Source organism: Dermacentor albipictus, chromosome 1 (assembly GCF_038994185.2).
Source record: "Dermacentor albipictus isolate Rhodes 1998 colony chromosome 1, USDA_Dalb.pri_finalv2, whole genome shotgun sequence".
NCBI lineage: Eukaryota > Metazoa > Arthropoda > Arachnida > Ixodida > Ixodidae > Dermacentor > Dermacentor albipictus.
The window spans coordinates 294,727,987-294,747,352 of record NC_091821.1 but is presented as its reverse complement, the minus strand read 5'-3'; the positions used below and the strand labels follow the sequence as shown (position 1 = coordinate 294,747,352).

The 19,366-nt window shown below is 46.9% G+C and overlaps 1 protein-coding gene across 10 annotated transcripts in view; it reads left to right on the top strand.

Annotated features, from left to right (window-relative positions):
- The window catches only part of LOC135921906 (N-acetylneuraminate (7)9-O-acetyltransferase), a 243,303-nt gene that overhangs the window by 7,772 nt on the left and 216,165 nt on the right, over positions 1 to 19,366 (top strand). For all 10 annotated transcript variants that reach the window (XM_065456310.2, XM_065456312.2, XM_065456308.2 and 7 more), the window contains exon 4: positions 5,962 to 6,281. In XM_065456310.2, coding sequence (XP_065312382.1) covers positions 5,962 to 6,281 — 320 coding nt within the window. The remainder of the gene's footprint in view (positions 1 to 5,961; positions 6,282 to 19,366) is intronic.

Sequence of the window (19,366 nt, the reverse complement as noted above, 5' to 3'; positions counted from 1 at the left end):
TGCTGCGTAGCGTGGATACTGTGGCCGCCAAGGGGTGCCGCGACGACTCCACTGGCTAAGCGCACCATGGCTCGCCCAGTACAACCATGTTTGGCTTACGTTTGGCGTGTCGTAGGCGCCAAAATCGGAAGCAGTGGCGTCTACGTTAACAACCATAATCAAATTTGAACTGCATACCAAGGTGAACACATTCAGTAGGCAGAGCGTTGTGGACACGCCCCGCTCAGTCATAGCTTTCGTAGTGCAAGGTATTGAAGAAGAAGCGGAAGCACTGCAAAGGGTGTGTTTGATTGCCAATACGTCCGCTTCTACTGAATGCTTAGAAGTACCTTTTGCGGCAAGGTATTTCTGAAATAGCCTCTTTTATCTTCAAATGTATTTCTCCACTTCTATAAAAAGTGGTTCAGGGCTCCTTTAAAGGGACCCTGAAACGATTTTGGCGATTTTCTACAAACGTACTGAGTCGTTAGAGTAGGTTCTTCTGATCATTAATTGATGCATCTAAGTGCTCTGCGTAAAGCGTGTAATTTATTATAAGGTTTTAAAAATACACATCGCTGCCGATCGCAGCGCACTGCTCGGCGGAATTTTAAGCCGCTCCTACCCATATGATGCAAATAACCCATATTACGTCACATGGGCGAGCTATCTGATTGGCTGACCAGGGCGCGTGGTCGATAATTTTTCCAACTTTATGGGGAACAAATGATGCTCGTAATAGTTGGAATGTTAGTTACTTTGTTTTTGTAAAAAGAAAATAACTTAAATAGAATACACAAGAATAGTTTTTTAGTACACTTCAGCACTTCCGGCACACAGCAAGTGTCGTCTGCTTGTGTTACAACGTACTCCATTTTGACGAGAGCTCCGCGGTCAGAGTCGGTCTCAGTCTTTTCGCGAGCACTATGATTCGACTTTGTTGCCTTGTGGACTGCAAACGTAGCGGCTGTCAATATGTCAAGCTGCGACATCGTGTCCCTCTGCAAGGCAGCGTACGAGCGAACTGGCTGCGGCGCAGGATTTGCGCGTTTGTGGCCGTCACTTTACACCGGAAGATTACTAACGCAATAGCGTTTCGCGAGTCCCGTATTAGGGCAAACGCAAGCGCAAGGGGACAGGGTCTGGCCGCTTGACTGTGCCGGGATGAGCCACGAGATGAGCAGAAGGGCAAATGTGAACGGTCTGCACGGTGCAGCCACCTGGTGGCACAGAGCTCAACCATACACAGTAGCAGCAACAAAGTGTATTCTTTGCTGCTGGTGTGTATTTTTCGCAGGAGTGTAATCATCAACACATTGATTTATAAATGTTTAAAATGCTTTACACTTGGTTAGAGCAATATTAGCGCTTTGTTTGACTGGTTAAGCGCTGCGCCTGCAAGTGTCTGGACCGTGCAGACCGATCAGGCTGCTCACGTACGTCTACGCTAAAGTTCCTTCATCAGCTTGAGTTTATGCCTCCAGTCATTTGCCGAAATGACCAGCTTGCCTGTTTTTAGCGGAGTACCGGACACGTTCGGCGCTACGACAGAATGCTCGCAACGCACGCTGCTTCGATAGCTCTCGGTCGACAGCCAAGCGGCTAGCGGAGAGGTCTCGCGCGGGAGGGGGCGTGTTCCTAAACAACCGGAAGTGAAGGATGTGACGTTGCATCGTGACGCTGAACCAGTGAAGGCGGAGCTTAGCGCCGCTCGCTCGGCGAGCGAGTTGAGGAGGAAAAGCATAGCTAGGGAGGAGGGTAACTTCTAATCGCTTGCAGGCATTAATACGTAACGCTTCACTTAAATTGTGGTGCGAATGTTCTACTTAACCTGTACCCTACGCGCCTACAAAATTTGTCCGAACCGTTTCAGGGGCCCTTTAAGTGTAACTTTCTCAAGCTCTTCTGAACAAACAGACAGGATAGAAATGGGTGGTAATTGCAAAAGCCGTTTGTCACCTTTCTTAAATATTACAACTTTGACACATTGCATCTTATATGGAAAAACTCTTGTGAGACATATATTGAAGATATGTACCCAGCAGTGTGGAGTTATGTCAATAACATATTTAACTGGAGTTATTTGAATGCCTGGCATGTCGATGGATTTACTGTTATTTAATGGGACAAAAGAGCAAGACTGCTCCACTCTCAATAGCTAAATAAATAAACAAATTGTGTGCTCTTTCCAAAATTTTATTGCTGCACCAAATACAATGTGGGTGTTCGCCTAGAAGGACTTAGGGCAGCTTTGCAGCAGCAGGCTGAAACAACTCAATAGGAGCTATGGCGAAGCAGGTAAGACAAGAGACAACCGCCGGTTGTCTCTTTCACCAGCACCGTGGCCATTGCCTTCAATACAGCTGATACGTTCAAAGATGAGGGTCATAATGAGCATGACAAGGATGCCCATGAAGAAACTAATAGATGGAATGCCAAAGGGGCACGAAGGCTCTGCTGAAACGCCTGATGGATATGGAAGCACTGTCTGCGGACAAGTAAAGAGTGCACAGTAGATTAAATTTTACGTGTATTCACATTCTCTGTGTACCAGAGCAGAATCATGTGGTATGCACTACAATTGAGGCATATTTTTTTCATTATCAGCCTGGTTACGCCCACTGCAGGGCAAAGGCCTCTCCCATACTTTTCCAACCACCCCGGTCATGAATTTTTTTCATATCTTTTATGTCATATTTTTTTCAATACAAGCCAAATCCAGAAGCCGAAGCTAACTCTTTTTGCCTATGTGGGTGGTCTGCACAGCAACGATATGCTGCCAACATAGCCGTCAAAACAAAATGAGCCAGTTTACAAAGAGCTCACTGTAAGAAACAATGCATTTCAAATAAGAAAAGTTGCAGTTTTGCCCGAAATCTGAACCATCAATTGTGGACGCAAATTAGTTGATAGCTAAACCAAGTAAGGATAGTAGTTTTATCGGCTGCATAAACTTGTAAACATTCACTTACTAATTAAATTAACAAGCATGGTGTCACGCGCACAAGCAAACATGAACACATCTCACTCTATGAACGCGGAAACTCCTGTCAAAATGCTGGAGTAGGAAGAGCGGCGGCAGCAGAAAGCTAATTGACCTTCATGCTGCGTCTCGCACCAGTGTGAACTAAGCCGTGAAAACATAGTGCGTAGGCATACTCTGTCCCTGTCGCAGATGGCTTCCAAGGTACAGCGGCCTAGGCGGGCGCTTGCCCCAGCCTGGGCCGACATGTGATTTGTGATGGGCGAAATAGTGATTCATGGACTAAGTTTGTGTCATGCACATAAACAGGACAAGAAAGAAATGCAAAACAATGTGGACAGGTGCTGCGCAAGTGCACAAATAAGCAAAATGTTTCTAAGTGCAGACTTATCAGAAATACGTCTGTGAAAAGTTGGCTCTGACACTTGCCGCCTGTCATCCAGTGTTGATGGAAGATATTTAGCTCAAAACTACATACTTGGTACCTAAACTGAGCAATAAAAAATTCATTGTGTTGCCTGTAGGCAACAGTTATCCATAAAGCGTCAAGTAGATTGTGTCGGTTACTGCTAAATGTTTTCCCATTTTACTGCAAAACTCAAAGGCAAGGGACTTCATTAATGTTTTTTTTTCTATATGTATGACATCAAGGTAACTTGGAAGAAAGATATTAAAAAGAAAATGAGTCAGAAGTGCTATTTTATAGCTATAAAAGCTAAATTCAATCTTAGAGCCTGATTTATTGTTAAAATATGAACATAATTTTTCTCTACTGACCGTGGGTTAGCTTGTGTTGCTTGTACAGTTTGTCTTGTTGATATGAACGCTTCAATTTCCCAGGAAAATCATTCATAATGTGTGTTGTCCATAATAACGAATCAAGATAAAAAAATGAAGTGTCCCTTTATTGACGAGTGTTGCCTACAAGCAACATAACAGAAAAACTTTTTTTTTATTCCTGAGTTTTGTCATTGAGGAAGAAGTTTCTAGCTATATGTTTTCAGCCAACACTGAATGGCAGGCAGCAAGCATAATTTGTTGGCTTAGAGCATAAATGTAGGATGTAGAAGAAGTTTGGCACACAACCTGCTTTCTTTTGAAAGCATGGTCACCACTGCTGCAAGATATGCGGCTGCAGTGGTGCCATACATGGGTTGTAAAGCAAATGAAATGCACACTCATGATTCACATAGAGTGAGAGCTGTCTATTCCAAACGAAGCCGTAGGTGGCTTGGGATGAAGCCCACTTATAGTTTTCTATCTGGGGTTTTCCCTCTACTGCTAAAAAAATTTGCACAATCTTTTGATTATGCTTGTTCTCAATGTGTTTTGCACATTTGGATAGAAAATAAGCATTTTCTCTAGGTATTTATAGGTGCCGTCAATAAAGAGTGAAGTTATTAGTGTAAGGCAAATGCAACTATCCTTGATTCAGTCAAAAAATGAGTGTTTGCACTTATGACCCTACTTTGGCGTCCTGTAAGCACAACACATCATCAGCTACTTGAAGCGCAATGTTCAGCATGCCCCTCTTGTCCTGACACTTGCCATCTTTTTTCACCAAAAGGTGTTCTACCTTTACATGCCAGGTTTTCTGTTATCAGCACATACGTGTACCGTGCCCTGCTCAGCTTTTCTAGCCATACCTTCACTAGCTTTTTTTTGTTGGGGAAGCTGGTTTATGTTTCATGCCTACCATTGTTTTTTATTACGCCTTCTAGTAACCAAAAATCGTCCAACCTTGTCTTTCAGATCAACACAACAAAGGTGAAAAGTTGGGCCAAGGGAGCCAAGTGGGGGTGGGAAGGGCCTTGTATAATCACCATTCTTCCTGGTCATGGTGTTAATATCAGCAGATAGACAACGCTCTGTCTGTGTGACTCTCTTTGCTTTTTGTCCCCAGCTATGCGCTGCTTCCATGACGTTTTGAAGCAGTGTCCATAACAACAAGGGAAAAATGCATACATTTTTCAGTTTTGTCCCTGGAAAGGCCGGACTGTGAGTCTCTCTATTAATGGAGCAGAAATGCATGGCAACTGACCGGTCACTGACAGTGTTCATATTTCGGGGTGTCCATAATAAGGGGCTCCATATTAACGAAACATGAATGTATCATTGTTGGGATAGGTGATAGGCTTACATCAAACTTTTGCCTGTTTCTTCAGACTGTCTGTTTGGCTCAATTTGAAAAAAAACAAAAAAAAAGCTCCTCAATTGCTGGTCACTTATTCAGTACTCATAACAGTGACCAGGACAAGTCAGATGGTACACCAAGGGAGAGTACTTTCACATATCTCTTGCTGAAGTGTAGAGCCCCTCACTTCTTTTTCTGCTGCTGGTGTAAGCTGTACATCCCCCCCCCCCCCCCCCCCAAAAAAAAAGGTCTTGTTTCCTCTTAGTTGCTTGATTTCGCTGACATGGTGCAAAAAATCATGTTAAAAAATCAGTTGTGTTTTGTTGTTCAGTCAAAGAATTTTCACTGTGAAAATGAGGGAAAAAGTTGGGGAAGAAGAAATTTGCTAGACACTCTGCTTGAGTGGTTTCAAAAGTGAACAAACAGTGCTTTTTCACATTTCACTGAAAGAGTTGTAGGTCAGTAATGACCTTCGGGCAGCGCAAGTGTTTCTGCTCCCAGTATGCGATTCACTTATGCGTGGCAGATTTGAGAGCACTGCATTTGTGGTGGGCATGTTCTCCACAAGGGTCTTTTTCATGTTTTGCTGAATTTCTCCAGAAGAAAATTATTTTTGCAAGTAATGCTTAATCAGACAATTCATCGAACAATTTTCTCATTGGAAGCTTTTCTCCAAATTCATTATATGCCAAATAATCTTGTCTAGTTTGACTGAGTAAAAAATAGTATGATTAACTCTGTTGGGGATGCCAATAACCTGCAGTTGATAGTGCACTCCTATAGTGCACATAGGAGACACCTTGTGTCAACCATTTTTGTTCACTGATTGACGAATAGATTCAAGATGTCGGGGGGGTGTTTGCAGGAATTCCTCTGGCGTCCACTGATGGATGGCTCACTACGTTCAGCGGGTGCACGCTGGCTGCAGCGTGCACAGCGACCTGCCCTCATTGTGCTGGGCAGTGGCACTTGGGCCATCAAGCAGAGCAATGGTAGCCGGGCTATGCTGGCTGAGTATGCGGCCAATGTGAGCCGGCTGGTGCCACTCTTTGACCGGCTGGCCAATGGCTCCCGCGTCCTTTGGATGCTGCAAGACCCTGTGCAGGCGGACCGGCTGAGCCCCAGCCGCCAGGCCATCTCCAATGAGCTCATTGATGCATACAACCAGGCAGCTGTGCACGCACTGTAAGCAGTAGGCTTTTGTTAATTTAACTCCAGCTAATTTGATACATTTTTAAGGCCCATAACTTTTTCAGTCCTAAAATTGGCCGTCACTGTATAATTGAAACTGGTGACCCAATCAGCTGCAGTGTCTGTCTCGGTGGTGCTTGTGCACTTTTTATAACTTGTCCATAGAAGATCATGTATTAAAACCTGATTATAACCAAGTGTGTTTAAACACTTGCCAAGGTTGACGACTGGGCGTGTTGGTATAGCATATTAGAGGTTGGATTGCGCAACATTTTGATGAGACACACAGAAGAGAAACGCACACTACAGAGCGCTACTTGCAACTGTCGTTTTATTCCCTTGTCAATGGAATAAATACAGGAAGATACTCGGGGGGGGGGGGGGGAGGGCGGTAGCGACAAAATAATAAAAAAAAAATGTTTTGACAAACATGGTCATCTACCAATGCCAAGCCGGCTTTGGCATGTGATCATTTTTTGCTGCACTCGTCATCGCAAAAAAAAAGAAACAGGATACGAAATTTCAGATTGGCGCGTGAGGAAATCTATTTCCTTTCCACTTAGGGAGACTGAGGGCGTGCTCACGCACATACTTCTCAAACGCGCAATCTCAGCTGCTTCAATTATCTCTCGTGTTGTTTGGCTGCAATCTTTGCTCACAATCTTACAATTCTTAAAGAATGGCCGACATCCGCAATCTCTACAATGTATCCCAATCTCTACATTGTATCCGCTCATGTGCGCTCACACAGAAAAAAGTTTGTCGACTGCACTGAGGGAGTGGTATATTCCATTCCACTTCAGTGCGGTAGAAAGTACATCGGACAGACTGGGCGATGTTTGAATGAAAGATTAAAAGAGCATGATTATAACGTTTCAAAAGCAGTCGCCGGACACCTTGGGATACATTGTAGAGATTGTGGATGTCGGCCATTCTTTAAGAATTGTAAGATTGTGAGCAAAGATGGCAGCCAAACAACGCGAGAGGTAATCGAAGCCGCTGAGATTGCGCGTTTGGGAAGTATGTGCGTGAGCACGCCCTCAGTCTCCCTAAGTGCAAAGGAAATACAGTCAAACCCCGTTACAACGAACACCACATTAACGAACATTTCAGATTAACAAACTTTTATGAAATCCCGTGCCGACTGCTTATAGTTTCAATGTAAAAACATTTCACTACTACGAACTTCAGAATAACGAACATTTCAGAATAACGATCGTTATTTAATTTCCGTGTCTTCTTAACAACACCTCAGTACTACGAACTCATATCCCGAAATGCGAGGATTCTTAGATTTCAGTGTATCCGTCACGGCAGTCGGAGCTCTAAGCTAGCAGACGACGCAGCGCGAAGAGCGGGCCGCCTTGCAACTTGCTTCCCGCAAAAACCTGACATGGCGCGGAAGGAGAAAGATGCGGGCGGAGACTTTTTTTTTTCCTTCTCCGTTGTGGAGGCAACGACGCACCAGGTTTTGTGAGTGGAGAGGCGGGGAGCATGGGCTCGTAAAACCTGAGACGGTGCGGCAGAAGAAAAAAAAAAGTAGTAATTAACGCTGAAGTGGGCCTTTTTTTTTTCCTGTTGCGGAGGTGACGACGCATCACGTTTTTCTTGCTTGTTTTCTCAGTTGTTCGCGTGCTGTCACCTGTATCAGGCCTGTCCATCTTGTTTTTCTTCTGGTTATATTATTGTGTTAGAAGTGCGTGCCGGCGTTCGCGTTGCCATGAGCTCAACAACTCTAACCACGGCGAAGAAGCGAAAGCAGTTTTCTTTGAGCGAGAGAGTAGAGATTCTTCGCGAGATAGAAGACTGGAAGAAACAATCCGTCGTGGCTAAAGAACGTGGAGTGGCACGGTCGACGATCGCCACGATTCTCAAAGATAAGGAGAAAATCTTTAAGCACCAGCAAGAATCTTGCTGCACGTTACGGCAGCACCCGAAGACCGCGACGAGTCCGTGTCGGCCACAGATGCGTTGGACTGCTTGCGAAAACTCCGCATATTTATAGCCAAAAGTGGCACAGCGACCGAAGGCGTGCATAAGAATGCGGACGGTCTGGAATCGTTCGTGCTGCAGAGTCTGTGCTGCACCCGTCAGAAGACGATCACGGACTATTTCAAATAAATGTGCCTTCTCTGACGATCACGTGTGCATTGTGTGAGAAACGAGTTCAAGCAGGTACCGTTTCAAAGGTAGGACGCTTGCGTTACTGAAATGCTATTGTTATGGCTAATTTTTGGGCTTTCACTATAACGACCTTTCAGAATAACGAACATTTTCCCGCGGTCCCCTGAAGTTCGTTGTAACGAGATTTCACTGTAGATTTCCTCACGCGCCAATCTGAAATTTCGTATCCTGTTCCTTTTTTTGCGATGACGAGTGCAGCAAAAAACGATCACATGGCAAAGCCGGCTTGGCATTGGTAGATGACCATGTTTGTCAAAACATTTTTTTTATTTGTTTTTTGTCGCTACCGCCCTCCCCCCCTGAGTATCTTCCTGTATTTATTCCATTGACAAGGGAATAAAACGATAGTTGCAAGTAGCGCTCTAAGGTGTGTGTTTCTCTTCTGTGTGTCTTGTCAAAATGTTGCGCAATCCAACCTCTAATATGTTTAAACATGATTTAAATAAAACAATTTCACTGCCACCATGAAGTAATAGCAAGACAATAAATGGAAACTTCTGCGGGTGCAGATGTTCAAGTTGTTGAATGACAAGCAGCTACTTGCAAATGCACCTCTCAAATTACGCGCAACCGCTGAAGCCAAGCAGCACTCCCTATAAAGTGCGATAAGGTCCTGTTGTGCCTCGGGCGCGGTACGAGTGGAAGCATGCGAGGGTGAGAAGGATGGACGAGCGCTGTCTGGGGGTAGCGAGCGCCCGTGATCAAGTGCACGCGAGGGGAGGAAGTGGGGCCAGGTTGGCGTGACTTCTTTCCTGCCCGTGGCTGTGCATATGCAGCCAGTGCTTTGAGAGGTAATCTGCCACGTTGGCAAAGAGTGGGCATGCCAAGATGGCGTGGCATCATGTGCGCTGTCTTCCCATGCATTTAGTACCGGGGGTTGTGTAATCATGAGTTTTGGAGGTGCATTGAAGTGAGAGGCGGCTCCCAGCTGCCAGTGTTTTTCATGATAGTGTTTTAGCTTCTACAACTCTTGTGCTGTACTGTACAAAAATATCTTGCCCATAAGCACTCTAAGTGTGCTGAAGTAATTTTAACCTCGAAGGTGGCAGCAAAACCAATTAAAATCACAAGAAAAGCACCGCAGTTGATGGCGTGATTACTTGGCCGGGCCAAAACACAGTCATGGTTTTGCGCTGTGTGCTGAGGAAAAATATTCGATTGAGCAAAATCTGTAAAGTATGACTGTGCACTCACTCCTAAAATGTACTGGAACAGTGTACGGCTTGCCACAGGGAATGTGCATGTACTGCTTGCATGTTTTTATGATTGCTGAAAACGCTTTTCCACAGGGAATGTACAAAAGGCAACCCACTCAAATTATCACTTTTGTTCACATGGGTGGGTCGGGTATGACATAAAAATTCCAACTCGAGATCACTCTTGCATAGCTACGAGCTCATCGGCGCATCATCTGTAAAGTATCATGTATCTTCACTTTATTACCTTAAAGACCCCCAATATGGGGGTGTTACACAAGGGGTGGGTACAGGTATAAGTAATTGGATATAAAAAAAAAATTTTTGTTAAATATGGCAGTTATACAATCAGAAAATGTAGATGGACAAGTGGTTGCAGGGATGTCGTGTGGAAGGCCATTCCAGTCTGTGGCTGAGCGAGGAAGGAATGATGCAGCAAACATTGTAGTATGAGTACGTGGACGGGGAACTTGCAGGGGATGACCAATACAGAGTGAAATGCATGCCGGAGGGCTGATGTAGGGCGGAATATGAAGTGAGCTGAAAAAAAACTTTTGGAACAAACATACACTGGCGATTTGATGACAAGCAAGATTTGCGAGACCGGATATCGCTTTTAAAGATGATATGCTGGTATTGTATGAATAGCACGAATTAATTAATCCAGTGATGCGATTCTGTAGTGATTATAGCGAAGTTATCAGATAGATTTGGTTACGGCTCCAGATAGGGCATGCATATTCTAGTTTTGTTCGTACCAGGGACGTGTATGCGGTAAGTTTTACATTTGGCGGTGCGTTGTGCAAGTGCCGTTTTAAAAAAACCATGTTTGTGACATGTACATTCCAGGTTAGGTCTTCGCACAAGGTTATGCCCAGGTATTTGTAAGAACTGGTTAATTCTACTACGATGCCAGAGATTAAGGGAAGAAAAGGGGGTTGGGTTTGCTGGGAAATGACACATGTTTGCATTTAGCAGGTTTAAGTTCCACGAGCCATTGGCTGTACCAGTGTTGTAAACAGAAGGAGTAAAACGACGACTTGTAAACAGGTTAGGTCGGTTTGGAGAGCTAGCTGATCGGATGTGTTTAGTAACTGTGCGGTACACAATGCAGTCATCGGCAAACATGCTGATGTTACAGGAAACAGGGCCGCTATCTTGTACACGTTTGAAAAGCCGACGTTTGATTTCGCCTTGCGTGATTGTCCAGGCTGCGTGGATATCACGGCCTAGGTCAACCTAGTCCAATCGTGTGAGGCGAAATCGAACATCGGCTTTTTGAACGTGTACAAGATAGCAGCCCATGTGTGGCTAAGTCGTTTAAATATATTATAATACCGAGACCGATCAAGTTGTCCAGCGCTGTTTATTCCACAAAAGGCAACGCCCCTAGCTCACGCACGAAGAAGTCGAAGAACAGGGAAGATGATGATGGCTATGTACAAATGAAAATGACGAAGTACATTAATAGTGCTTACACTAACTTTCCACTGTCATGGAAGCGGCCAGCTTGGCCGCAGATTAGAGATTATCTAAACGGGGAGTGAAGGGCTTCATCCGCGAGGAGGAGGAGGAGGAGGAATAAACTTTATTTGTGCACAGCAGATTTGAGACCTAGGCCTCTACCTAAATGACGGCCTCGAGCCCTTGGGCCCTGGCGGCATCTTCGGCCTGCTGGATTGCCTTGCGTTGGTCTTCCGGTGCACAGCTGAGCAACGCGGTCTCCCACTGCTCTCTGGTTTTAATTATTTTATTCTGTATGGGTGTACGAGGACAAGCCCATACCATGTGTTGTAGGTCCGCCCTTTCTTCACAGAATCTACATCTATCCGTGTAAAGGTCCGGGTAGTAGCGGTGGTAGGCCACCGGGTTCGGATATGTATCTGTTTGTAGGAGGCGCCATGCCGTCGCTTGCCGTCTATTTAACGAGGAGTGTGCCGGGGGGAAATGGGCCCTTCCCAATTTATAGTGTTTGGTGATCTCGTTAAAGCTGGTCATCCGGTCTCTCTCCGTTCCCAGTATTTGTTGCGTGTCACCTGCTCGGCCTGTCAGTTCTCGAGCCAGGTTGTGCGCTATTTCGTTCCCGGGAAGGGAGGAGTGTGCGGGTGCCCATATAATGTGAATGTCGCGATCTTCACGAAAGTTGTTTAAAATTCTGAGTGCTTCCGGCGAGATTCTTCCTTTTGCATAGTTCCTGACTGCTGTCTTGCAGTCGCTTACTACGATGTTGGCTTCCGTGGAGGCTATTGCCAGTGCTAAGGCAGCTTCCTCCGCCACCTCTGCCTTCCATGTTTTCACCGTCCCACTAACTCTGCAGTCACCCTCTAGACTCGTAGCAACTATCGACATACTCTGTCCATTTGCGTACTCCGCCGCGTCCACATAGACCACGTCCCTGGCATAACGGAACCTTTTGTGGAGAGCTCTCGCTCGTGCGTTTCTTCGATCTTGGTGAAACTCCGGGTGCATGTTTCTGGGGAGTGGGGGTATTGATAGATGTTCCCTTATTTTTCTTGGGATGTCCCTCCGCACTCCGTGCTGTGCTTCGTAGGTTATTCCGATGTCATCTAAGATGTGTCTCCCCGTCAAACTCTGCGTAAGCCTTTCATACTGCGCTACTCTCTGTGCCTCAATAAGTTCGTCTAATGTATTGTGCACGCCGAGCGCCAAGAATTTCTCGTTTGACGTATTTGCCGGAAGTCCCAAGGCTTGCTTATAGGCCCTTCTAATAATGCAGTCTATCTTGGCTTTCTCCGCAGCGTAGAGCTTGAGGTAAAGAACCACATATACAATACGACTGATTACGAATGTTTCTATTAATCGGATGAGATTGTGCTCTTTCATGCCATAGTGCCTGTTGGATATCCGCTTTATTAGTCTGATGGTTTGTTGAACACTATTGTCAAGTAGTCTAATGGTTTCTCCGTTATGGCCGTTTTCGGATATGCGGAGTCCCAGTATTCTCAGGCTCTCCACTATCGGTATTGTGGTGCCTTCTACTGTGACCACAATGCCCGGCCTTTCCCTAATGCTTTTTCGACCGCGGCATGTGGGCCTATAGAGCAGAAGTTCTGATTTTTGCGAGGAGCATCTCAGTCCCTTGTCTTTGATGTAGTCTTCTACCGTGTTTACTGCGGTTTGAAGGATCTCTTCCACATGCCCATCGCTTCCACCCGCCACCCAAAGGGTGATGTCGTCCGCGTAGAGGCTGTGTCGGAGTCCTTCTATCTTTTCGAGTCTCGCAGGAAGACCAATCATTGCCACGTTGAATAGAAAGGGAGATAGGACGGAGCCCTGCGGGGTACCCCTATTACCTAGCTTGAGTGCGTCCGATTTGGATTCTCCAATTGAAATCTTTGCGGTACGATCTGTCAAGAAGTCTTTGATGTACGCGTATGTTTTACGTCCTACATCCAGTTTTTGGAGATTTTGTAGTATGGCCTTGTGCGTGACGGTGTCAAAGGCCTTAGTTAGATCGAGACCTAGTATGGCCTTAGTGTCTAGACTTTTCTCACCCGCATCTATGATCTGATGTTTTAGTTTGAGCATAATATCCTGCGTCGATAACTTTGGTCGAAATCCAACCATGGTATGTGGGTAAAGTCCTCCATCATCCATGTATCTCGTGAGACGTGTGAGAACCACATGTTCCATGAGTTTACCGACGCAGGATGTCAGGGATATGGGCCTTAAGTTCGTCAGTTGTGGTTTCTTTCCAGTCTTTGGTATAAAAATAATTTGGGCTGATTTCCATTGACTTGGAATGCTGCCTTGCTCCCAGCAGTTATTCATGTAGTCCGTGAGAGCTCGGATGGATACATCGTCGAGGTTTCTAAGTGTTTTGTTACTTATCCCATCAGGTCCTGGTGCAGATTTCGAGTTGAGCCTGGTCAGTTCATATCTGACTTCTGCCTCCGTAATAGGGGTATCAAGATCTGGATTCTCGTTACCTAGGTAATCCGGAAGTACTTCTCTATCCGCATCTCCAACGTACATCTTTTGGAGCTCTCGGAAGAGCTCTTCTTCTGTGCCGTTGTAGCTGTGTATAACCTTCTGTAGATTGTGTCTTTGTATGGTTTTTGTACTTCCGGGGTCCAAGAGGCATCGGAGAATGTTCCAGGTCTTGGACATTCCTATCTGCCTTTCCATCAAGTCGCACGTGGCTTCCCACTTCTGTTGGGTTAACCTATTTGCATATATCTCGATTTCCTTGTTTAATTCCACAATTCTCTTTCTTAATTTCCAATTATGTTTTTGCTTTTTCCATCTTTTCAGCATGCTACCTTTCGCTTCCCACATGTGCAATAATCTGCTATCCATCTCCTCTATACCTGCCTCCTCTGGAACAGTTTTGGTAGCTCGTTTAATGTTTTCTTGCAGTTTCTCTGCCCATTTCTCTATGTCCGTTATAGTGTCTTCCGCATCATCTTGTCGGATTTTGCGGAAAGAGTCCCATTCTACAAGCTTCAGTTCTCTCCCCCTCTTTTTCCTTGGGCCTGCTTGTACCGTTGTGACGACGATGTAGTGGTCACTACCTAAGCTTTCCTGCATGTTTGTCCATTGAGAAATTGCTACATTCTTCGTAAATGTGAGATCTGGTGTCGTGTCGTTGGTTACGCTGTTTCCTATTCTGGTTGGTGCCTGAGGGTCAGTCATGAGCGTTAGGCCTTCGTGCTGAGCGTCTGCCCACAGGCTTCGGCCTTTAATGTTCTCTATGCTGTATCCCCAAGCCGCGTGTGGCGCGTTAAAATCGCCGACCACGACTAGTGCCTGCTTGTGCGCTACGCTCAACACTTTGTGGAAGAGTGGGCCGAATTTGGGCTTGTGCCGGGGTGGACTATATATGTTCAGAATAAATAGACTTCCCTCTTCTTTACGGGAGGGGATTATTTCAATCAGGACGTGGTCTATGCCGCGCACACCGGTATCGTGCTCGACAGCCGAGAGGTTTCTGTGTATGAGCGTCGTGACGGTTGCCTTCTCGCCGGAAGCACTATACGATTTATACCCCGATAATTTTGCGATCCCCCCGGTTTCCTGCAGGGCGATGACATCTGGCGCCTCCTTAGTTGTTATGAACTGCTGCAGGTTTCCTCGCTTGCGACGATACCCGCGGCAGTTCCATTGCCAAATCGCGTATTGGTTACGCGGCGCCATGTTGATTTATCTGTTCTTCCCCGGTGGCCTTGCTATTTTCTACCGCATTCGGCCTGCTATACGGCTTGCTTTTAACCGGTCCTGCGCCTGCTGGCCTAATATCCTTTGGTGTGCTTTCTAGTGCCGCTACTCTATTCTCTAATCCATCGAATCGTTGTTTAATCTCTACATACATGTTTGTGATTTGTTGCTGTAACCCATCGAACATTCCTTTAAACGTTCCCATAACCTCGCTGATTGCAAAGACGCTGTTTTCTTCAGCAGTTTCTTGCGCCCTCCTTTTGTGTGGTGGTGCTTCTCCGTTCGCTTGCGTGGGAACGGGCGTTGGAGCCCGACTCCGCGTCGACGTCGTACTGGCGGAGGGTGCGTTGCCATTCTTTTCTTGCTGAAGTTTCGCGTTTTCTGCCCTAAGCTGCTTGATCTCATCTTTAAGCATTGCATTCTCTCGGGTAATCTGTTCTAACATGTTTCTAATCTGTGACATTTCCTGTTCTAGGGCGGACCCTTTAACTTTAGGCGATTGAGTAGCAGTGCCGGAGACCGCGCTTGCCCAGCTCACCTGTGCTTTGCTCCCGTCTCCCCCTCAATTAGTTCTCGAACCGGACCTCGACCTCGATCTCGTCCACGATCTGGTCCTGGACCTGGACCTGGAGCGTTGGCGACCGGCTTCTCCTGGCAGTCTCGGGAAGGAACCGGAGCGGTGTCTTCCATAGTTTTTCCTGCTTGTGTCTTCTCTGTCGGTTGAGGGCTGCTTGCTCGCTACAGTCTTATGATTATTATTGTTGCTCCCTCTGTTTTCATTGTAGTTGTGGTAGTAGTACTCTTCCTCTTCGGCCTCTTCTTCCCTCCTCCGTCGCTCCCAGCGGCGTCTCCTGACCAGGTACGGTATCTTGTATCTTGCTTGGCACTTCTTGTCTCCCGTGAGGTGGTCTTTGCCGCACAGTTGGCACTCCGCGTTGCAGTTGTGATCCTGCTGTGGATTCTTGCATCCACACCCCCGGCAAATCTTGTCTTCAGGGTTGGGGCACACGTCAGCCCTGTGCCCTGTTCTTCCGCATCCATAGCATATGTCGATGTGTTTTTTATACAAGGAGCATTGGATAAGCATCGCTCCATACCTCACATATCTTGGGACGTGAAAACCTTCAAATAAAACGATCACGTTGTCAGTGTTACCCATTCTCTTGGCGTGCAAGACTCCAGGATTGCGTGGCGTGACCAGACTGGTCACTATGTCCTCCGGACTCTCCTCCTGAGATATTCCTCTGATGAGACCCTTGGATGTATTATCAGGAGCTGCTCTGTAAGCACTTGCTTCAAATTCTTGTTCTCCAAGGCGTAGCTTATTGATAGCCCCATATTTCCTGGCTCGGTCCTCGGAAGGCGTGCTGAGCACCACTATATTTTGTTTGCTGTTTATGCATATGCTGTCTTCCTCCGCTGTCTCTCGGCCGACCCCGGCAGCGTTGCGCAGACAGTAGTAAATGCGATCCAGCTTGTAGTCTGATACCTTAAGTCCGCCACGTGGACGCACGATAACCCTGTAGTCTTCTTTTGGCAGGTTAGGCAGCCTACTTGCTTTGATGATTTGTCGCACCTTGCGTTCGTTCTTCCATTTGTTTCTATTTTTTGGTTCCCTGACGAAGGTTCTTTCCTGCTGCTCGTGTCCCGCCAATCCGGCACCACCGCTGCATCGCTTCTTTGTGCCTCTTCTAACTTCGCACCAACCTGATTCTTTCCCGAACTCCTCCGGTTGCATTTCTTCGCCTCCCACGCTCACGACTTCCATTAGGGAGCAGGGCCTGGGTATCTCCGTCGGTAGGCCGAGCTCTCTCAGCCACCGCTGCGGCGGAGCCGTTCGAGGTGTCGAGGCGTTCTAGTTGGGTGTAGATCTACCGCCACGCGCAGCGAGAGGAAGGACCGATTGACGGCCGAAAAACGGGCCCACCTGGTAGAGAATGGTGTCCTTGGACTCCTTGGCACCTGTTCTTTTGAAGATCAATGGATTTCTCCACAAAATGCGATTTTCCGCCGAGAATCATAAGAAAATGCGGAGCTGACGCGATGTGCATCCGCACTCCACGTGAACAATTTCGGCATTCCGGCGGCGCCGGTCAGTGACGGAGTGTACTGGGCGGACGAGATAGTTCACTGCAGATGTTTGCTGCACAACGGTGTATGGGCCAATGTAGCGTGAAAGGAACTTCTCACAGAGGCCTTGGGTGCGGACTGGAGTCCAAAGCAGGACTTGGTCTCCAGAGTGAAAACGTAGGTCACGGCGTTTGTTGTCGCAGTAACGCTTGCGCTCAGCTTGGGTAGCTTCTGTGCTTTGCCGGGCAATTTGACGGCAATGTGCAACTCGGGCAGCAAAATCTTCTGGAAGTGACGCGTTAGGCGAAGAAGGTGCGAAAAATAGTTCTCTGTCGATTATGGTGGAAGAAGATCGTCCATACACAAGGAAGAAAGGGCTGTAGCCGGTAGTCCGTTGAATAGCAGTATTATATGCGAATGTCACAAAAGGAAGAATTTTATCCCAGTCAGTGTGGTCAGGACGGATGTACATGGAAATCATGTCAGACAGCGTACGGTGGAAGCGCTCAGTAAGGCCATTGGTTTGCGGATGATAAGTAGAAGTAGATTTGTGGACGGTATTAGTGGCTCGAAGAACTTCGTCGAGAACTTGTGAAATCAACGCCTTGCCACGGTCACTGAGAAGAACGCGAGGAGCCCCATGGCGCAAGACGATGGCGCGCAAGAAAAAGTCGGCGACCTCAGAAGCGGTGCCGGATCGCAGAGGGGCAGTCTCGGCATATCTTGTTAAATGGTCGACCGAAGTGACAATCCAACAGTGACCGGAGGGTGTCAACGGCAAGGGACCATATAAATCAATGCCAACAAATTCAAAAGGTGCGTCCGGGCAAGGGAGAGGTTGTAGCAAACCGGCCGGAGGGGATGTCGAGCGTTTGCGGTGCTGACATGACGCACAAGAGGCAATGTATTTGGCCACCGTTGAGGATAGGCCAGGCCAGAAGCACCGGGTCTTTATGCGGTCGTAAGTCTTGTGGAAGCCTAAGTGGCCAGCCGATACATTGTCGTGAAGTGCCTCTAATACCCGCAAACGAAGGCAGCGAGGTAGAACTGGGACCCACCGGTGACCTGTTGGGTGGTAAACGTAGCGGTGTAGCATGCCACCCTGAAGGCGGAATTGTCGAAGTTGGCGTTGCAAGCGGCTGTTGGTTGGTTTGGCGAACCCACTAAGGCGATCCATGAGAGCTCGACAGTAGGAGTCGGCCCGCTGAAGCGAGACGAAATCAGAGCGTGATGAAAGCATAACTTGGTCCAGGGGCGCTATCGATAGTTGGTGAGAGGCAGGCGTAGCATCGGAACGACGTGGTTGGGAAGACGACGGTGCGTTACCTGGAGAGAGTGAGAGTGGGCAGCGAGACAATGCGTCTGCATCGTGATGGTGTTTTCCAGACTTGTACGTTATAGTGAAGTCATATTCCTGCAAGCGGAGTATCCAGCGTCCTAAGCGTCCTGACATGTTTTTCATTGATGACAGCCAACACAGAGCATGATGGTCGGTGACGATGGTGAAGTGGCGGCCGTAAAGGTACGGGCGAAATTTCTGAATCGACCAAACGATAGCCAGGCACTCTTGCTCTGTAATGGTGTAGTTCCGCTCAGCTGGAGAAAGTGTTCGGCTGGCATATGCTATGACTTGCTCTTTAGATGCTGTATTACGTTGCAGAAGTACTGCGCCAATACCTTGTGCGCTTGCGTCAGTATGGAGTATGGTGGGGGCACGATTGTCGAAGTGGCGAAGCACTGGTCCGGAAGTAAGATGCCGCTTAAGAGCTTGAAAAGCCGACTCGCAGTTGCCAGTCCACGTGAAAGAGGCACCGGTAACCAGTAGCTTGTGTAGAGGAGCTGCTATTGCTGCGAAGTTGCGTATAAACCTACGAAAATATGACGCCAAGCCGAGGAAACTATGTAGATCTTTCTGTTGCTGGGGGCGAGGAAACTGAAGAACGGCACTAATCTTTTCGGGATCAGGCTGGATGCCATCTTTTGAGACGATGTGACCCAATACTTTTATTGTTTTGCTTGCAAATTTGCATTTTTTTGTATTGATCTGGAGACCAGCATTCGCAAGGCACTTGAGAACTTTGTCTAATCGATGAAGATGTTGGCTGAAGTCAGACGAAAAGATGACAATACCGTCCAGATAACAGAGGCATGTCTTCCATTTTAGACCACAAAGTACGTTGTCTATCATGCGCTCAAATGTGGCAGGAGCATTACAAAGGCCAAAAGGCATCACGTTAAATTCATAAAGGCCATCCGGTGTAGCGAATGCGGTCTTTTCTTTGTCAGTCTCGTTCATCGGAATTTGCCAATATCCTGATCGAAGATCAAGGCTGGAGAAATACTCCGCCCCTTGTAGTGTGTCCAAAGCGTTGTCAATTCAATGTATTGGATATACGTCCTTGCGTGTGATCTTATTGAGCGCTCGATAATCCACGCAAAAGCGAACGGAGC